We start from the raw sequence: 14661 nt of genomic DNA on the forward strand, positions 1-14661 counted from the left end.
TACTAATCCTTGCTTCACTTCTCCCTGTAGGACAACTCTTCTGTTCTTTTTACCATGGCATTTGCAACATGATCTTCTGCCTGTGATAAGACCAAACTTTTTTTCAGTCTTCACTTTATCCTTTCTTGAAGAGCTTTAAGAGAAAGTTTTTTGGCCAATGAATCCCATCTCCTCTTTTTCACAAGCCTGCTTTTATTCATAATGTTCTTTCCAGATGGTATTAATCCATAAAAGTTTGGTGTAAAATGGTGTGTGGGCTATAGTTCATCTCTGCATCTTTGATTTAGGGAAATGTCCCTCCTTCTCTCCATTCAGGTCTTGAACTTCTTCAAAATCAGTAACTTAGCTAGACAGCACTCGGCATTTCCCATAGACTATTTAAAATGTTATACTCCCTTTCTTATTTTTTCCCTTTAAGAAATTTGCAGTTGCTCTTCTTTGATTCAAGACTGTTCTAAGATCAGCCCTTACCTCACACTCCAGCTATTTATCACATTCAAAATGGAACTCAGAATACCACTACTGACTGAATGACAGTTTACTGACTTAAAGAAGATAGTTCTTAGCTACTCCATTCATGCATGTGTGCCCTATCATCATTGGTAGCATTTATTCTCCCTTCTATTCTAACTTCTCTATGAACTTAAAATATCATGATAATTCAATGCAATAATAAAGTCAGCAACAGTGTTACAGACATCTTTATTATTGTTCATGTTTCATTTGACTGGCTAAGGCACAATGAAATTTAACACTGAACCTACACCTAGAATACAAAAACATGAGAGACGTGGAATACTAGGAAAACAATTATTGTTTTCTCTCTTTACCAAAAGTTCAACCTGTCAGTAAAAGGGGACTCAGCATTTCAGAAGGATGAGTCAGTGATTGAGGCGGTGTGGAAGAAGAGATTTTTAGAAGCAAAACAGAGAGGGGAAGAAAGGAAAAGATTATCTTAAAAATTCTTGAAAATTGTATATTCAGATAATCTGAGTAGAAAATACAAGGGAATAATGTTTTCCACTGCAAGAGAAATTTTTGTGATATTTTAATATTGTATCCTCACAGGGAGATGTCCAGCAAGGTAAGATAGTAACTTCACCCAAAGTATTATCTTACATGCAAGTACTGCTGGGTGGAGAAAATGCACTGCACCAATAAAAGAATGCAAAAGAATACCGTCCAAGTGGTGATCATTAAAGGGGAAAAAAAAGGAGGAAAAAAGTGCACAAAGATGGGTCAAAGATTCATCATTTCTCCTTGGTTCCAAATCCACATCTTGTAAGAAGGCAAAAGTCAACTTGACTGAAGGCTACCCAAGGAAACTGAAACTGCATCAAACAGTGGAAAGAACAGTTAACAATTTTTAATGTTTATTATCAGACCAGAACAAGCCCAGCTGAGGCCACCAAGAGGGCCAGGAGCACATGACGCAGGAGGAGAAGCAGGGGGAGCTGGGTTTGTTCAGTTTGGAGAAGGGAAGGCTGCAGGGGAATCTGATTAGTTTTCCACTACCACAAGTGAAGTGATATAGAAGACAGCCTGACTTTTCCAAGAGGTGCACAGTAAAAGGGCAAGAGGCAACAAATGCAAGCTGCAACAAGGGAAATTCCAGTTGGGACATAAAGAAAACAACTTTTCAGTGAGTGGTACAGTCCTGGGACAAGGCCCAGTCTTCATCCTCAGAGACTTTCAAAACTCAACTGCAAAAAAACCCCCTGAGCAACACAAAAGTTAGACTTACTTGAGCAGGAGGTTGGACTAGAGACTGCTTGCTATACATCTCTCCCAGTATAAATATTTCTATGATCCTATAACTGAATGACCTTTTTCATGCCCTCCCTAAATTCCTTTTTTTAGGGAATCCAAAGTGTTGTAAATCAAAGTCAGAGAACAAAATTAACACATTTTAACATTTACTTCAGGAAAACATTTTCATTAGGAGCAGCTTGCACGCACAGAATGCTGTGCTGCAACCAAGTGTGCTTCCACTATCTCAGGCACGTGGCCACTATGGCATATCATGGTCTCACAGAGAGGTTTGCAATTCTTCAGGAAGTTGATCAGCTCCAGCTCAGCACATCCAAAGATATGTCTGCTCCCAGGCAGGTTGCTAACAGGAAAAGGAATAGTATTTCTTACAGAAGGCATTTGCTGAAAATTGTAATGTGTTTAAATCTAGTTAGGATCATTAGGGTTTTTTCCCCTGAGGTTTCAGGAGTGAGCTTGATTGGTACCATGGAAAGATGATAACAGTAAGGATACCCTGGAGGAGGAGGACATCAACAAATTTCAAATCTTGGCATTTCTACTGGGGAGCAGGGAAAGCTCCAACAGCTGGATATGTTTGACAAGGAAAGGAAATGGGAAAGATGAATTGCCATTTCACATTCTAATAGATTAAATACACTAAGAAAGAACTCGGGTTAGGTTAGTTGTTTCCCTTCCCCTCCTCCCCTTTTTCTTTTCCTTGTTTGGAAAGCCACAATCTATTTGCCCTGTCTTCACACAGTATACTTCCTGTAGGAGCTATTTGTTTATTTATCCGTTTTAATCACAAGGAAAGTATTCATTATAAAATCTCTCTTTACAGCAAAAGAGAAACCTTCCAGCCACACGGCTGACACATGTTAACTCGCAGGTATTCACAGAGCAGGTTCTGTTTTAAGCCATCTTTCAGGCAGCCACACAAAGACCACCAAAGCTGGGTGTTCAGCTCTGCCAGACCTCCCCCAGCCAGCAGCCCTTGCCAGGAAACACAGGTGACAGCCTGAATGATAAAAAGGCATTTAGAGGGGAAAAAGAAAAAATGCACTGGTTTAGTCTGGGCAGCACCTTAATATAAACCTGCAGGGGCCTTTGTGTACAGCATAGCACACAGTCATCCAAGCAGGAGCTCCAGAGCCAGTCACTCACACCTCCAGTTTCCAAAGATCTCACACTGCCCTGCCATTTATCGGGGAGGAGAAGGGGAGCTCCACTGCAGCTCTTTTCAGGACAACAGATCTCAGAACACAGCACTGAGACAGCAAACTTTGCTCCCCCCTCCTAGTGCTGGCCCTGTGAAGGCTTTCTGGACACAGTGGAGGGGAGCCGAGCAGAGAAGCGTGCTCTGGGATTGCAGCTGAAGCAGTTTGGAACGGCAGAGCGCTATGACCTCACACAATTTGCTCTTATTTATTTCAGCAGTTCAAAAAAAAAAGTGGTTAACTTTGTAAACAAATCATACTGACTTTGGCTATAAAGTTTACTGCAAATTTGCTCAGTTCAGAAAAGAGTTTCTCTGCTGGCAAATTCTGGCAGGCAGCTCTCCAGAACTGCGGAAGAGCCGATTTGTTTTCTTAGCTACAGCTCAGCCTCTCATGGGATGCACCCCAAGAGAAGGGCTCCCCAGGGAAAGTGGATTTCCCTGGTGGCAAGCAAGATATTAGCACTCAGCATTCCCAGGACAAGGCGCTGCAAATGCTTAGTCAGACCTTTTGAAGTGACCACAGTGCTGCTGTTTATTATTCTTGCCTTTCCAGTACCACCCATCTTCCTGCTGGCCACAGGCAGAGCTGCCCACTTCCCAGGTGACTGTACCAGGGAAACGGTGGCTTTTTCTACACCCAGCAATTCAGAAGGGCCAAATTCGGGACAAAATGCTGATTCGCAAAACACATTACTAAACACAATAAAATCTTACCTTGCTTTTAGGAGGAAGAGGGGTGGGGAAAAAAGAGGGAAGGACACCACAGAAGCACGTGAAATGTCCTAACGTATAAGAGGAAGATGTGCGTTGTCAACTTAGTTTTAGATATACCGACACAGTCTTTTGAAATGAAGTCAAAAGATCTTCTTATGTCAGAAAATGCATGTGCCACTCTGATGAACAACAGAGAACCCAGAACATCTGAGCAAACACACAGTGGCACCTGCCTTCACCAGATCTGAGACAACCAGCGTTCAGTGGTGGTGCAACTGGGGTGGTTATAGATACATTGCCCAGCATTTCCTGTTGTAAGTTTCTGCCTTCATCTGTTTGTAAACTTTGCCAAAGTGTAACTATTTTGGCAGAAATTACCTATGCCAGGTGTTTGCCTCGAGCTGATTATTTTTTGGATAGCTTCATCAAAAATGTCTCAGCTATTTCCAAGAATAAAATTATGGAAAAAACCTTTGTTTTGACCACGGTAAAATATTTCATCTGCTCTGTTGAAAAGCTCTTGCACTTCCATGCTTGTAATTTGGCACAGGGTTGTCTTTTCACTGGGGCGTTACATTTATAAACAGAAAATGTGCCCATACTACATCAAGCTAAGTCTGAAAAAACACTGTTTGCACATGCTTGGAAGAGACCTGTTTTGCAGCTAATTTTTTTTACTTCTAAAAGGTATAAGTCCTCCTATATTGGGCATGCTCCATTCTCTTTTCTGCAGGGTAACTGCAGTGTTCATGTACTGCTCCATAGAGAAACAGAATATGCTCCAGGCCAAGGTTACAGATGCTGAGCTGGATATTCTTTGAAGTTTAGAGCATCCCATCTCCCTCTGGCAGTTGACCTGAAAGTGATAAATCTATGTTGATAACAGCTACTTCGTTAGCAAGAGTCACAGTAGCCTCGCTGATTAATTCTAAAAGTGTCATATATAAAAATATATATACACATACTTAAAAGAATATCAGGGTAACAGTTTGGGTACTCAAATTAAGAAAAGCTATAAGCATGTTGCTTATACCTTTTTTAAGAACTCATGTGTGTACGTTATGACACAACCCTTAAAAACACACCTACTTTTCCTCTCTCCCCAATCTCAGTCTCTTCTTCCCCCAATGCAAAGATGGACTATGCCCTGAGGATGAATCACGGTTGTGTAATGAGGCAGAAGAATGACTGGCTCATTTGTTAGAACATGTGTGCTAAATGTACAAGGCAGAGGGTTGCGAGGGGAGAAAAGAACTGCTAAGATGTAAGGCAAATGAATGATGCCTGAAGAACTGATTTTTAAATTTTTTTTGGTGATTCCCTTCTGTCAGAGGATACTACAGATACTGCTGGATGCAGAACATAAATCTAATTTCTGCAGTTTGCAACCGATTGTGTGCTTTTGATTTTATCAGTGTCACCCTCTAACAGCTATCAGCAATGGAAAAGATTTTTTTCAACATTATGAGCTCTCTGTATAACATTAAGGATTGAAAAATGGCATACTTAAGACAAAGATGCTTCAAACTTTAGCTCTTGTGTACCCTGGTTTCCCCCTTTCAGAAGGGGAAAAACGACTGCTTTGCTAATAGGGGTGCTGGAAAGATAGTTAATGAAATGTGTGCAGGGCATTACAGTATCAGTGATGAGCACCAAGAATCCAAAAGCAAAGTATTCACCTTATCTTCAGAACAGGGTTTAAACAGTGAGTAAGGCTGGTAGCCTTCACTTGAACTATAGAAGTTACAAATAATATTGAACAGTATCTCCTTCAGCAAATATCTCAGGTAACAAATGAAGCAGTGGTCACAGAGTGGAAAAAAACCCTCAAAACAACATACTGAGTCACCTAACTGGAGACTGTACCATAACATAGGGCAAATACAAAAGCAAAAAGTTGCACGGGGAGCATCAGCTGTGGCACTTCCTAACTGCCAAGTGCTTATATTTACAAAGTTAGTATTTTGAAATGTAGCTTTTTGTATGCTCAACCTATAACTAAGGTCTGATTAGCATATTTCTGACAGGCTCTGCACTGATGAAATTCATGAAAAGTGATTTTGGGGAGGTAACTTAATAAGTAGGATCACATACTGCTTTGCTTTAGGCAGCCTTGATCTGGCTTTAGACTTTCAGTCTACCTCAATGAGGTGGAATTCTTACACATATTGCAAATGTTGTCATCTATACCTGCACAACTGACTGCGGGCACAATGCCATTCCTGCATACATATATTATAAATGCATATTACATATGCTCTCTAGCATATTCACAGGATGTATATAGCGACTTAAATTTACAAAGCAAGTTTGAAGCTTCCATGTTAAAACTTTACAGGGAAAGGGGTTGCTCTATATCTGTCTGCCCCCCTCCCGCCCTCCCCTGAATGAGTTATCTTATTTCACCAGGCTACAGCTTTAGAAAGATTGTGGAGAAGCAGAACACAAGCTACCACGCAATTTCACTTCGATCACATTTCTCCTGGTAGCAGTTTTGCCGGGATTGTTGGCAATCCAGCTGTCAGCACACAGTAAAGAAGTATCAGTGCATGTCTGTGTGACGCGCCGGGCTCACATGGCACAGGCCTAGATCCTGCCCTCGGTTACACATGAAGTTCACGGGGGAAAGGGAATAAGGACTCTGTTCTTCCATCTGCCCTGAATGCAGCAGCGAGGCAGGATTCCAACCTAGCACTCAGGAGAGTGCCAAAAAAGGGACTGGCTACTGTGCTGGCTGCCACCCCAGGGCCCCAGGGGTGTGAGGCCCGCCAGCTGTGGGGTGGAGCCGTGCCCCCAGCCAGCTACAGCCTCTGCTTCTGCCTCGCTGCTGGCTCAGCTCGTGGAACGACCGCTTTAAGAAAAGCAACACTGTGCAGTTCATCGTGCAGTGCAGGTGTTCACCTTCAACTATCCCTGCCCTGTGCTGGCAGAGCACCTCCAGCAGCACACACGGCCTGTGCTCGCCCGCCCTCCCACGCCACAAGGCGCAGCACCCATGGAATCCTCGGGCTGGCCTTACTTTGGAAAAGGAAATGCTGAGGAAACGAAAGCTCTCACCTAAATACAAGGAGATCAGATTTTTAACTGACTTCCCTCCCGTGCAGAGGTGTGATACAATTCCACAGACTCTCTACCGAGGCCAGCCTCAGCAACTCTAACTTCACTGATGCAGAAAGGAACCTGGGGAAGAACCAAAGGTCTCTGATAAAACATACCAAGGATAGGACAGCTACCACAAGCTGAAAATTCAGCCCAAACAAGAGCTGCTTCACATTAAGGTCACAGTCCCTGTTCAGACAGGATGAATACAGTTGGTAGCAGGGTATGGTCTGTGACTCCTGTGAATCTAGTGGGAACAGACCCAGAAGTCAGCAGTGTCAGGTATCCCCTGTGGATGCAGGGATGGAGACGTCCATCCGAGGGCAGAGCTCCCAGTGCTCGAACTGGCACCCCTGTGCAGAGGCTGCCAATGCACTGCAGCTGATCAACCTACCCTGGTGACACAGAAGTGTGGAAAGAATGGAAGGAGCAAATTCCAGCTGTAGGAAATAAACTGCCGTGGGCAAGAATTTCTTAGGCTGTTGCCCAAGCCACTGTGGAACCATAAGCATTTGACCTTGGTAGGTTTGGAGAGGGTAGGACCCTTGCACACTTGATTTCACTAGGATCCACTGCTGAACTGGTGGATGAATAACAGAGATTTAACTGACAAAGTGCATTTTTTCCTCCTAGGAAAGAGAAAAAAGTTTCATTCCTGAAAAATAAATTCCCCAGGTTTAAGTAACATTAGGGGCATCGTATTACTTTTGTCTGGACATACATATTTGAGGAGGTTCTAATAAACAGAACATTTCCTCTGACTTTTACTCAAAGGCACTAGCAAGCTCTGCCTTTTAAAAGTTTGATTTGCTATACTGCAATAAAACTTCAGGCAGGAGAATCTACTATTCAGGCCTTTTAAAATAGTTCATAAAAATGTATTAAAGGACTACAAACTGAGTTATAGGCTACCAAACAGTATTTTGATCTCTCCTAACATCCCTCATCATAGAATCTCACTGTTGCCAAACAAATACTGATTATTTTCCAAACAATCCCACCCAGAAGAGGAAACAAGTGCACAGAAAAATCAAGGTATCTGTCTAGTACCACAGACAGTGGCCAAGCTGATGAAAAAAACCTTGGTATCACTTCACCTTGGAGGTGAGTATTCAGCCTTTTTCCAAAACTGTCACACAACAAATACAAATACAATGCATGTATTAATCTGACTGCAATTTACTCTTACATTCTACAAACTACAGTACAAACTACATTCACCCAGGGAGAGCTTGATGGAACACTTTGCAGCTAAGCTGGGACTCACTGAAGAAGAAACAGATCCCACATAGATAACCACATGAGTTTTCATGTAATGCTTTGACCTGGAAGCAATCATAATTTTCCTCTGCAAAAGCCAGTTGTAGCATCTGAATTTTTTTACCGCTGGTCAACACCTTTTCAGCTTTTGTATGTCAAAAAAACATTTGAAAAAATGTAAATGCTTCACTGCGCCACAAACAATGAAAAAAGGTGTTCTGCCTGCCATCAAACCCCGCTGTTAAAATATTAACACAATGTAAATATTGTAATATTGAGGAAGTACACTGTGTCAGTACTTCCTGGCACTGTACAAGAGCTTCACTGTTCACTTCAGTCCCTGCTGTTAGTTTTAAACACACACAACTTAAACAAGGCATCTGAGCTTCTCCAGTCCTGGTGAGGAATTTCAGAGAGGCAAAATCTTACTGTAGGTTCTCTCTAGACTAAAAACCAAAGTATTAAAAAGAATCCTTAAACCCAAATAACTATGTAGATGTCAGTACTTCTGAGGCAGAAATGATCCACAGGGTCTTTCAAAAGTCTTGGCATATTACTGCCAAACGTGGAAAGATCACTGGGTATGCACTGTCCTCCCCTTCCTCAGAGAAGAAAAACAAGCTGCAAATGCCCACTGATGCCAGAAGTCTGAAAGCCTAAGTTATTCCTCATGGCAAAAGTCCCATTCCCCAGATTTGCCAGTTAAGCACATTACTTGCAATTGACTCCCTCAATTGACCGAATAAGCAGCATTTGTGTAATAAAGGGAATGAAGCAGATACCTGCCATTACTAAGCCAGATGTTGCTATCAGGTCTTAAGAAATGCTGCCTAGCTGCTGTAAATATCTATTTGCTATGGACATGCCACAGAAAAGCAGCACAGTCTCAAAAAATAGTGAAGACAGAGAACGACCTCGCTATAGAAAACAAACAAACAAAAAACTCCGATTGGTCATACTTGCAAAAAATCCAGTAGACTTGTTCTTTGGGGATCTGGGGGAAACTGGAAGAGTTAAGAGCAGGATTTCACTCTGCTGGCTTTGGTTAATAAAAGGTAAAATCCTGACTGACAAAGTCAAAGATCTCACCAGTTTCAAATGAAATAGCATAAAGCCTTGAAATCTGAAGTTACTACTATTACTCAGACATATCTGACAAAGACCATCCTTGTCCCACAGATCTAAATTCAAAACAGAATGAACTACCAGGGAAAAATAACTGAATGTGTGAAATGTCTAATATTCCAGAAATGTCTAATACCAGCAAAACTACATGGCTAGGATTTCAAGAAATGAGTCCTACGTATTGTATGACAAAGGAGAAGTGTAAGTGCTGCTTCATGCTACCACAGGAAACACAAGAATTCCAAAACGTCACCAGCTTTCTGAAATATGCTGAATACATGGTTTATTCCAGGTTTAAGGCATCTGCTGCTCCTGAAGCTTTCTCATCTTTCCTACATGTTTCTGTACACGAATGTGAACTAAAATAACTTGTACAATGCCTTCATGTACCAGTCAAAATATTGGATAAGCCTTATTCTTATGCATGGTTAAGAAATTGCTCTGGAGGTTAACACAGATTTTCCACTTAATTTTAACCCACAGACCCTTATTCTGGAAGAGCTCTTTCAGTCATGTATCCAGCTGCATCACAAGATTTGTATATGGTCAAGACTAACATAAATCTCCCACCCTCAATGTTTTTTCACATGTCAGTTTATCTGCTAAGAAAATGCACTATGAACACAACACTTAGCCCCTGTATCTTTCATCTTACTTAAAAGGGGAGAAAACTCTTGAGAGCTCAGTGAGCATTCAGTATATATAATAGGCATGAGAGGGCTATAAAAAGTCTAGGAACAAGACATTATTCCAAAACTGAACTACTTACTGTGAGGGGGGTTGTTCATTTGTTTGTTTTTTAAAGATAAACATGGGGGGGGTTTGCCTGTTTCATGAAATATTATAGCTAAGATCCTTCTCCACTTCCATAAATGGATGTTTGTCTTACTCTCAGTGGGTGGTCTCAGAGTTTTGACAGAGGAACATCACAAGCTAAAAACATAGGATGCTACAGAGATAGCCCACCTGCAGCGGTGGTGGATGTGAAGGGGCAGAGAGAAGGTGATTGCAAAGGCCAAAACAGACTGTGGTGGGGGAAATCAAAGGTCAGAAATGTATTCACAGGGCTAACAATGGGGGAGCCCCAGTAAAATGAGCAGCAAAAAAGCATGGATAGATTAGAAAAAGAAGGGATGCAGAAAAAAGACAAAAATGTAGCTGTTCACTTATGCTGTTACTATTTTTTAAAAATATCTGAATAAGAAACTCAGCCATAGGGCTTAGCATTCCTTTTAGTGTAGTTAAAGCATTTTGAAAACTGGTTTCTTTTACATTTCAATTTTACGTTAGTTAATTTAGGAAAAAAATCTTCCTTTAAAAGTTCTGGTATAAACCTAACATCAGTGCAAACACCTGTTACTACTTTGTGCGTTGCTTGGTTTCTTACCTGTTTTCTACCAGAAAGTCTACCACATATTTCTTCAGACAGTAGAGATGGGCATCCATCAGCCCTGTTCTGATGTGCATTCTGGGGTGCCTGGAAAAGAATAAAAAAGGGAAAATCATGGAGCTTTGCACGGCCACTTACAAGAGCTTGACTTTGCAATGAGGTCAGGGGATAGCGAAAAGTGTGCAAAGGTCTGTTCCTTTCCATCTGCTGCTGGATTGACAGAAGAGAACAGTGCAGGCTGCCATTACTGGGCTGTGTCTATAAACTTACACCTGCTGGCCCTGGGCTGATTTGCTGTGAAAGAAAACACCTCCTCCAAGGAGTCATTACTCCTGCTACATCTTCTCATGTAAGTGGAAATTGCACGTTACTGGGCAGGAAGCCAAAGTAATGGGCCCAGAGTGCTAAAAGTTACAGTGGGTAATGTCAGGGTACAATAATTCAAAGCTTCTGGCGAAGTGCCTGCCTTAATATGCAAGGCTGGGCATGTTCTGCTAGCAAACACAACAACACTACTGTATTTTCTCCAACACTTCCTGGAGGGAAATAAGGGAAGGAGATAGGGTCTGCTCACCTTTCCTACACTACACATTACAAATGACTGCCACAGTTCAATTACAAAGGATTTGCTTATCCAGCCCAGTAAGGTGGAAAAGATCAGTAAAACTCCCACTCATCGTAAGGCAAACAGGGAAGTCTTCGCTTTCAGAGCAGTGGCAGGTTAATATTTCAGAATCTCAGGAATCTCCCATAGCTTCAGTATTTTAAGAATGAAGTTTAAATCACAAAGACTCACTGATAACTTCTATTGCTTCTCTTTATGCATTCTCTGCTCTTGGATAATGGAAACCCTTTTTGGAATCTGTCTCAAAGCAGCTAGATATTTTATGCCAATATTATTTTCCATTCCACAAACCTGTGGCCTTATTTAAGAGCGTTCTGGCCTTCTGAACACTCACCACTAGTTCTGAGGACAGGAAAGCCACAAGAATATTTAGGTTGCAGATTAAAAAAGACAAACCACAACAACAGTCAGAGACTACACTGAGCTGTTCAAGACACCTGTAACTGCATTTCTGGTCAGAGGTTACTAAGGATAGATATTTCAATCCACAACTGAAACTGTCTCTGGTTCCATTTTTCCTCCTTTGATGTCTGCATTTCATAATGAAGTCTGAATGAACATATCTTACCAGTATATTCTATCCAACTTTGTTTGCTTAATCCAGAACACGCTAAAGTCAGATGCTTGTGATCATAATCACTTTTATTATTTAGTTAGCCCAGCAGAAGGATCACTCACAAATTGGGCATACATATATGTTTTTTTTTTTCAGTGTGATAGTATTGGTTTATACATATATTTATATATATAACCCAATACTACCACACTGAATATTTAGTAACACCAAAGCTGTAAGAATATCAGGTGTTCTAGTAAGCCATTTTTCAGTGTATTTCTCAATGAATGCATTGAACTACCAAAGTATTTAAGTCTTAACATTTTATGACTTAGGTGGCATTTCTCAAGCATGCCATACAATTCAAGCTAGGCATATTTTTGACTATAACAAAATTCCTCAAGTCCCATTTGCAAAGGAAAGCTCCTATAATAGTAGTACAACACTTTGCAGTGAAGTATGTAATACTAAAAAAATGATATATGCACTTTCAGTAGATTACTTCATTAACAAAACATGAGCTCACCTAGCAATGCTCCAGTACTGATGTTATCGGTGGCCCAGATGTTGCTGTGGAAGTCAGCCCAAATAGCAATGTTCCTTATGCAAAGAGGATAGGGAATCCACTAATTTTAATGAGGTCTTGCAGTTGGAAGTCAGCAGACTCCCTCCTGTTCTGCATCCTGAGAATGGTTTCCACATTTTGTGTATTTATGAGGGGGAGAAATTTCACATCTTCTCTGAGAAGGGCTCCCTTGTATTTATGTAACAAATATAATAGTTTACTGGGAAAATGAACAAATCAATGGAACAAGGCAATAAATATGTAAAAATATAGAAATGAATGCAATATGGAAAGGAAAGGGGAAAACTGGAGGAAAAACCTCCAATTCTTAACTTGAAGATGACAAACATGACAAAAGTTCCTTTAGTGCCAGAATGCCAGATTTCTCCTCTTGCTATTCAAGATCTATCACAACCCTGCTTAAACACCAGGCAGGGGAAGGCTGCAGGGGTTAGGCACCAAGCAAGGGCATAAAACAGGAACCCCCCAGTAAAAGCTGGTTCTGTTGCTGTGTCTGTGTGCAGTCTCCCCACCTGCAAACTGGAACAAGGCTATTTAGCAACACCGCGGGACACTGAGGATTTGCGGGCTGAAGTTTGTATCTGCATGCAAGTATTGTACCAAGTTTTTCTGTAGCTAAGCAACTTTGTTATAAAGTTATACAAAATCAGTGGAAGTGGACAAACAGTAGCACAGTGCTGTCCTCTAGCTCCTCCGTCACACACACAAAAAACCCCACAAAAAGCAGCCAGACAACAAGACGTACTGAAATGCCACTCTGAGTTAGCTTTCAATGTAGAATATACTAACAATAACAGAACATCATGCTGGACAAGAGGGAGGTCCCACAATGAAATCCTCTGAAATACAGACCACCTAAGTGATTTGCAACAGAATAGTCCCAGAGATTAATATTATAATCACAGCTTCAAAGGTCAAACAGGCAAGTTTGGGCACATGCATAAACAAAGCTGTGATTTCTGTAAACCAGACTCGAGGAGAGAATAGCCACACTAAACCAGACTGATAAGAGCACTCTATCATAACAAGCCACTAAAGATAATGCTAATTTTCATTGACTAGTACTTAAACCAGTTTATCTTCAGGTAAAAGCAAAGGAGCCAAATAATCTAACAGATAACAGCAAACTCCATCACCATTTCAAATGAGCATCTGGTTACTAATATCGAGAGCCACACTCCCTTCTCATGCCTCTGATCTCCCACTCCATCAGCTAATCTTTACAACATATGAAAAATGAGCCCCGTCGCAAGGAGCGGCCGATACGGAGAGAATCGAATAACAAACAATGCACGAGCTGACGCACCTCGACTTACTGCTCCGGGGGAGATAATACAGAAGGCTTTTAATTATATCATCAAAGCAAGGGAGAAGGTACTAGGAGGGGCTGGCTGCAGATGGTTAAGTGTTAATGAATGCCGGGTTGGGTGGTTTATCAAAAGAAAAAGCCTGGATATGTATCTGAGAGGGTCACCCTTGAGATGAAAGTTGTAACAGCCATTGTTGGGGCTCTTTAATGAGCGAGGAATGTCAAATGTGTACCCGCTAAGAATCATACCAATTACTAAATGAACTTTGGTTCAATCTAGCAAATGTAATCAAGCACAAGTCATTAAAATACATGGTAAAGCTCCCGTTGGTGCTGCCACTATAGTGTCTATTATTGTGTGTGCTCCCATGCAAGGGAGGGGGCTGCTCCCAGTTGTAAGCTCTGTGTGTTATGTTAAGTGATGGCAGGTTTTAGTCCTAATGATGAGGCACGGAGGGCTCCCTGGCAGAAAGTCGACAATGAGGAGCCTAGGAGAGATCTGTGGAGAAGTCAGGGAAAGATCAGCAATTAAAAGCGCAATTTCAAAGAATGCAATTTAATGTGTAAAATTAGCTTTTATTAGCACATAATTCCACAAAATCCTGACTCGGGATGAGGGTGCATAAAGGTCTGCAACAGTCCTTAGAAAGGTCTGTGCCCGTAATTCCTGACACGCCATTGTGAAATAATAAGCAGTACTAACAGGATTGATGCATGCTTCATACATGGCATTGCTTTGAAAGTGGAGCCCGGGAGCTTTTCTCTCCCTGATAACCTCCCTCAGGATTTCCTCCCTCAGGGAAATCAACCACTGATAGAGCAAACTTCCCTTGTTTAAAGGCAAAAAGTCGGACAATTGTTTCAACTGTAAACTAATTAAGAGAGATTACCACCAAGAGCTGGAGGTTCCAACCAGCCCTGTACTCCCACTGACAGTGTGATAATGCCAGGCTGGGGTCAAAATCATAAATCTGAAGGGAGCACACACAATGCTTAAAGCCAAAAAGCCTCTCTACTAAGCATGGG

At 41.5% G+C, this 14661-nt stretch overlaps 1 protein-coding gene across 1 annotated transcript in view; it reads right to left on the reverse strand.

Moving 5' to 3' along the window:
- Nucleotides 1-14661, reverse strand: part of EIF2B3 (eukaryotic translation initiation factor 2B subunit gamma) — a 99925-nt gene that overhangs the window by 39491 nt on the left and 45773 nt on the right. The window contains exon 5 of the mRNA XM_027747242.2: nt 10557-10646. Within this exon, the coding sequence (XP_027603043.1) occupies nt 10557-10646 (90 nt within the window). The remainder of the gene's footprint in view (nt 1-10556; nt 10647-14661) is intronic.

The sequence above is a fragment of the Pipra filicauda genome, unplaced genomic scaffold (genome assembly GCF_003945595.2).
Source record: "Pipra filicauda isolate LSUMZ 115617 unplaced genomic scaffold, ASM394559v2 scaffold36_size6622888_pilon, whole genome shotgun sequence".
Lineage (NCBI taxonomy): Eukaryota > Metazoa > Chordata > Aves > Passeriformes > Pipridae > Pipra > Pipra filicauda.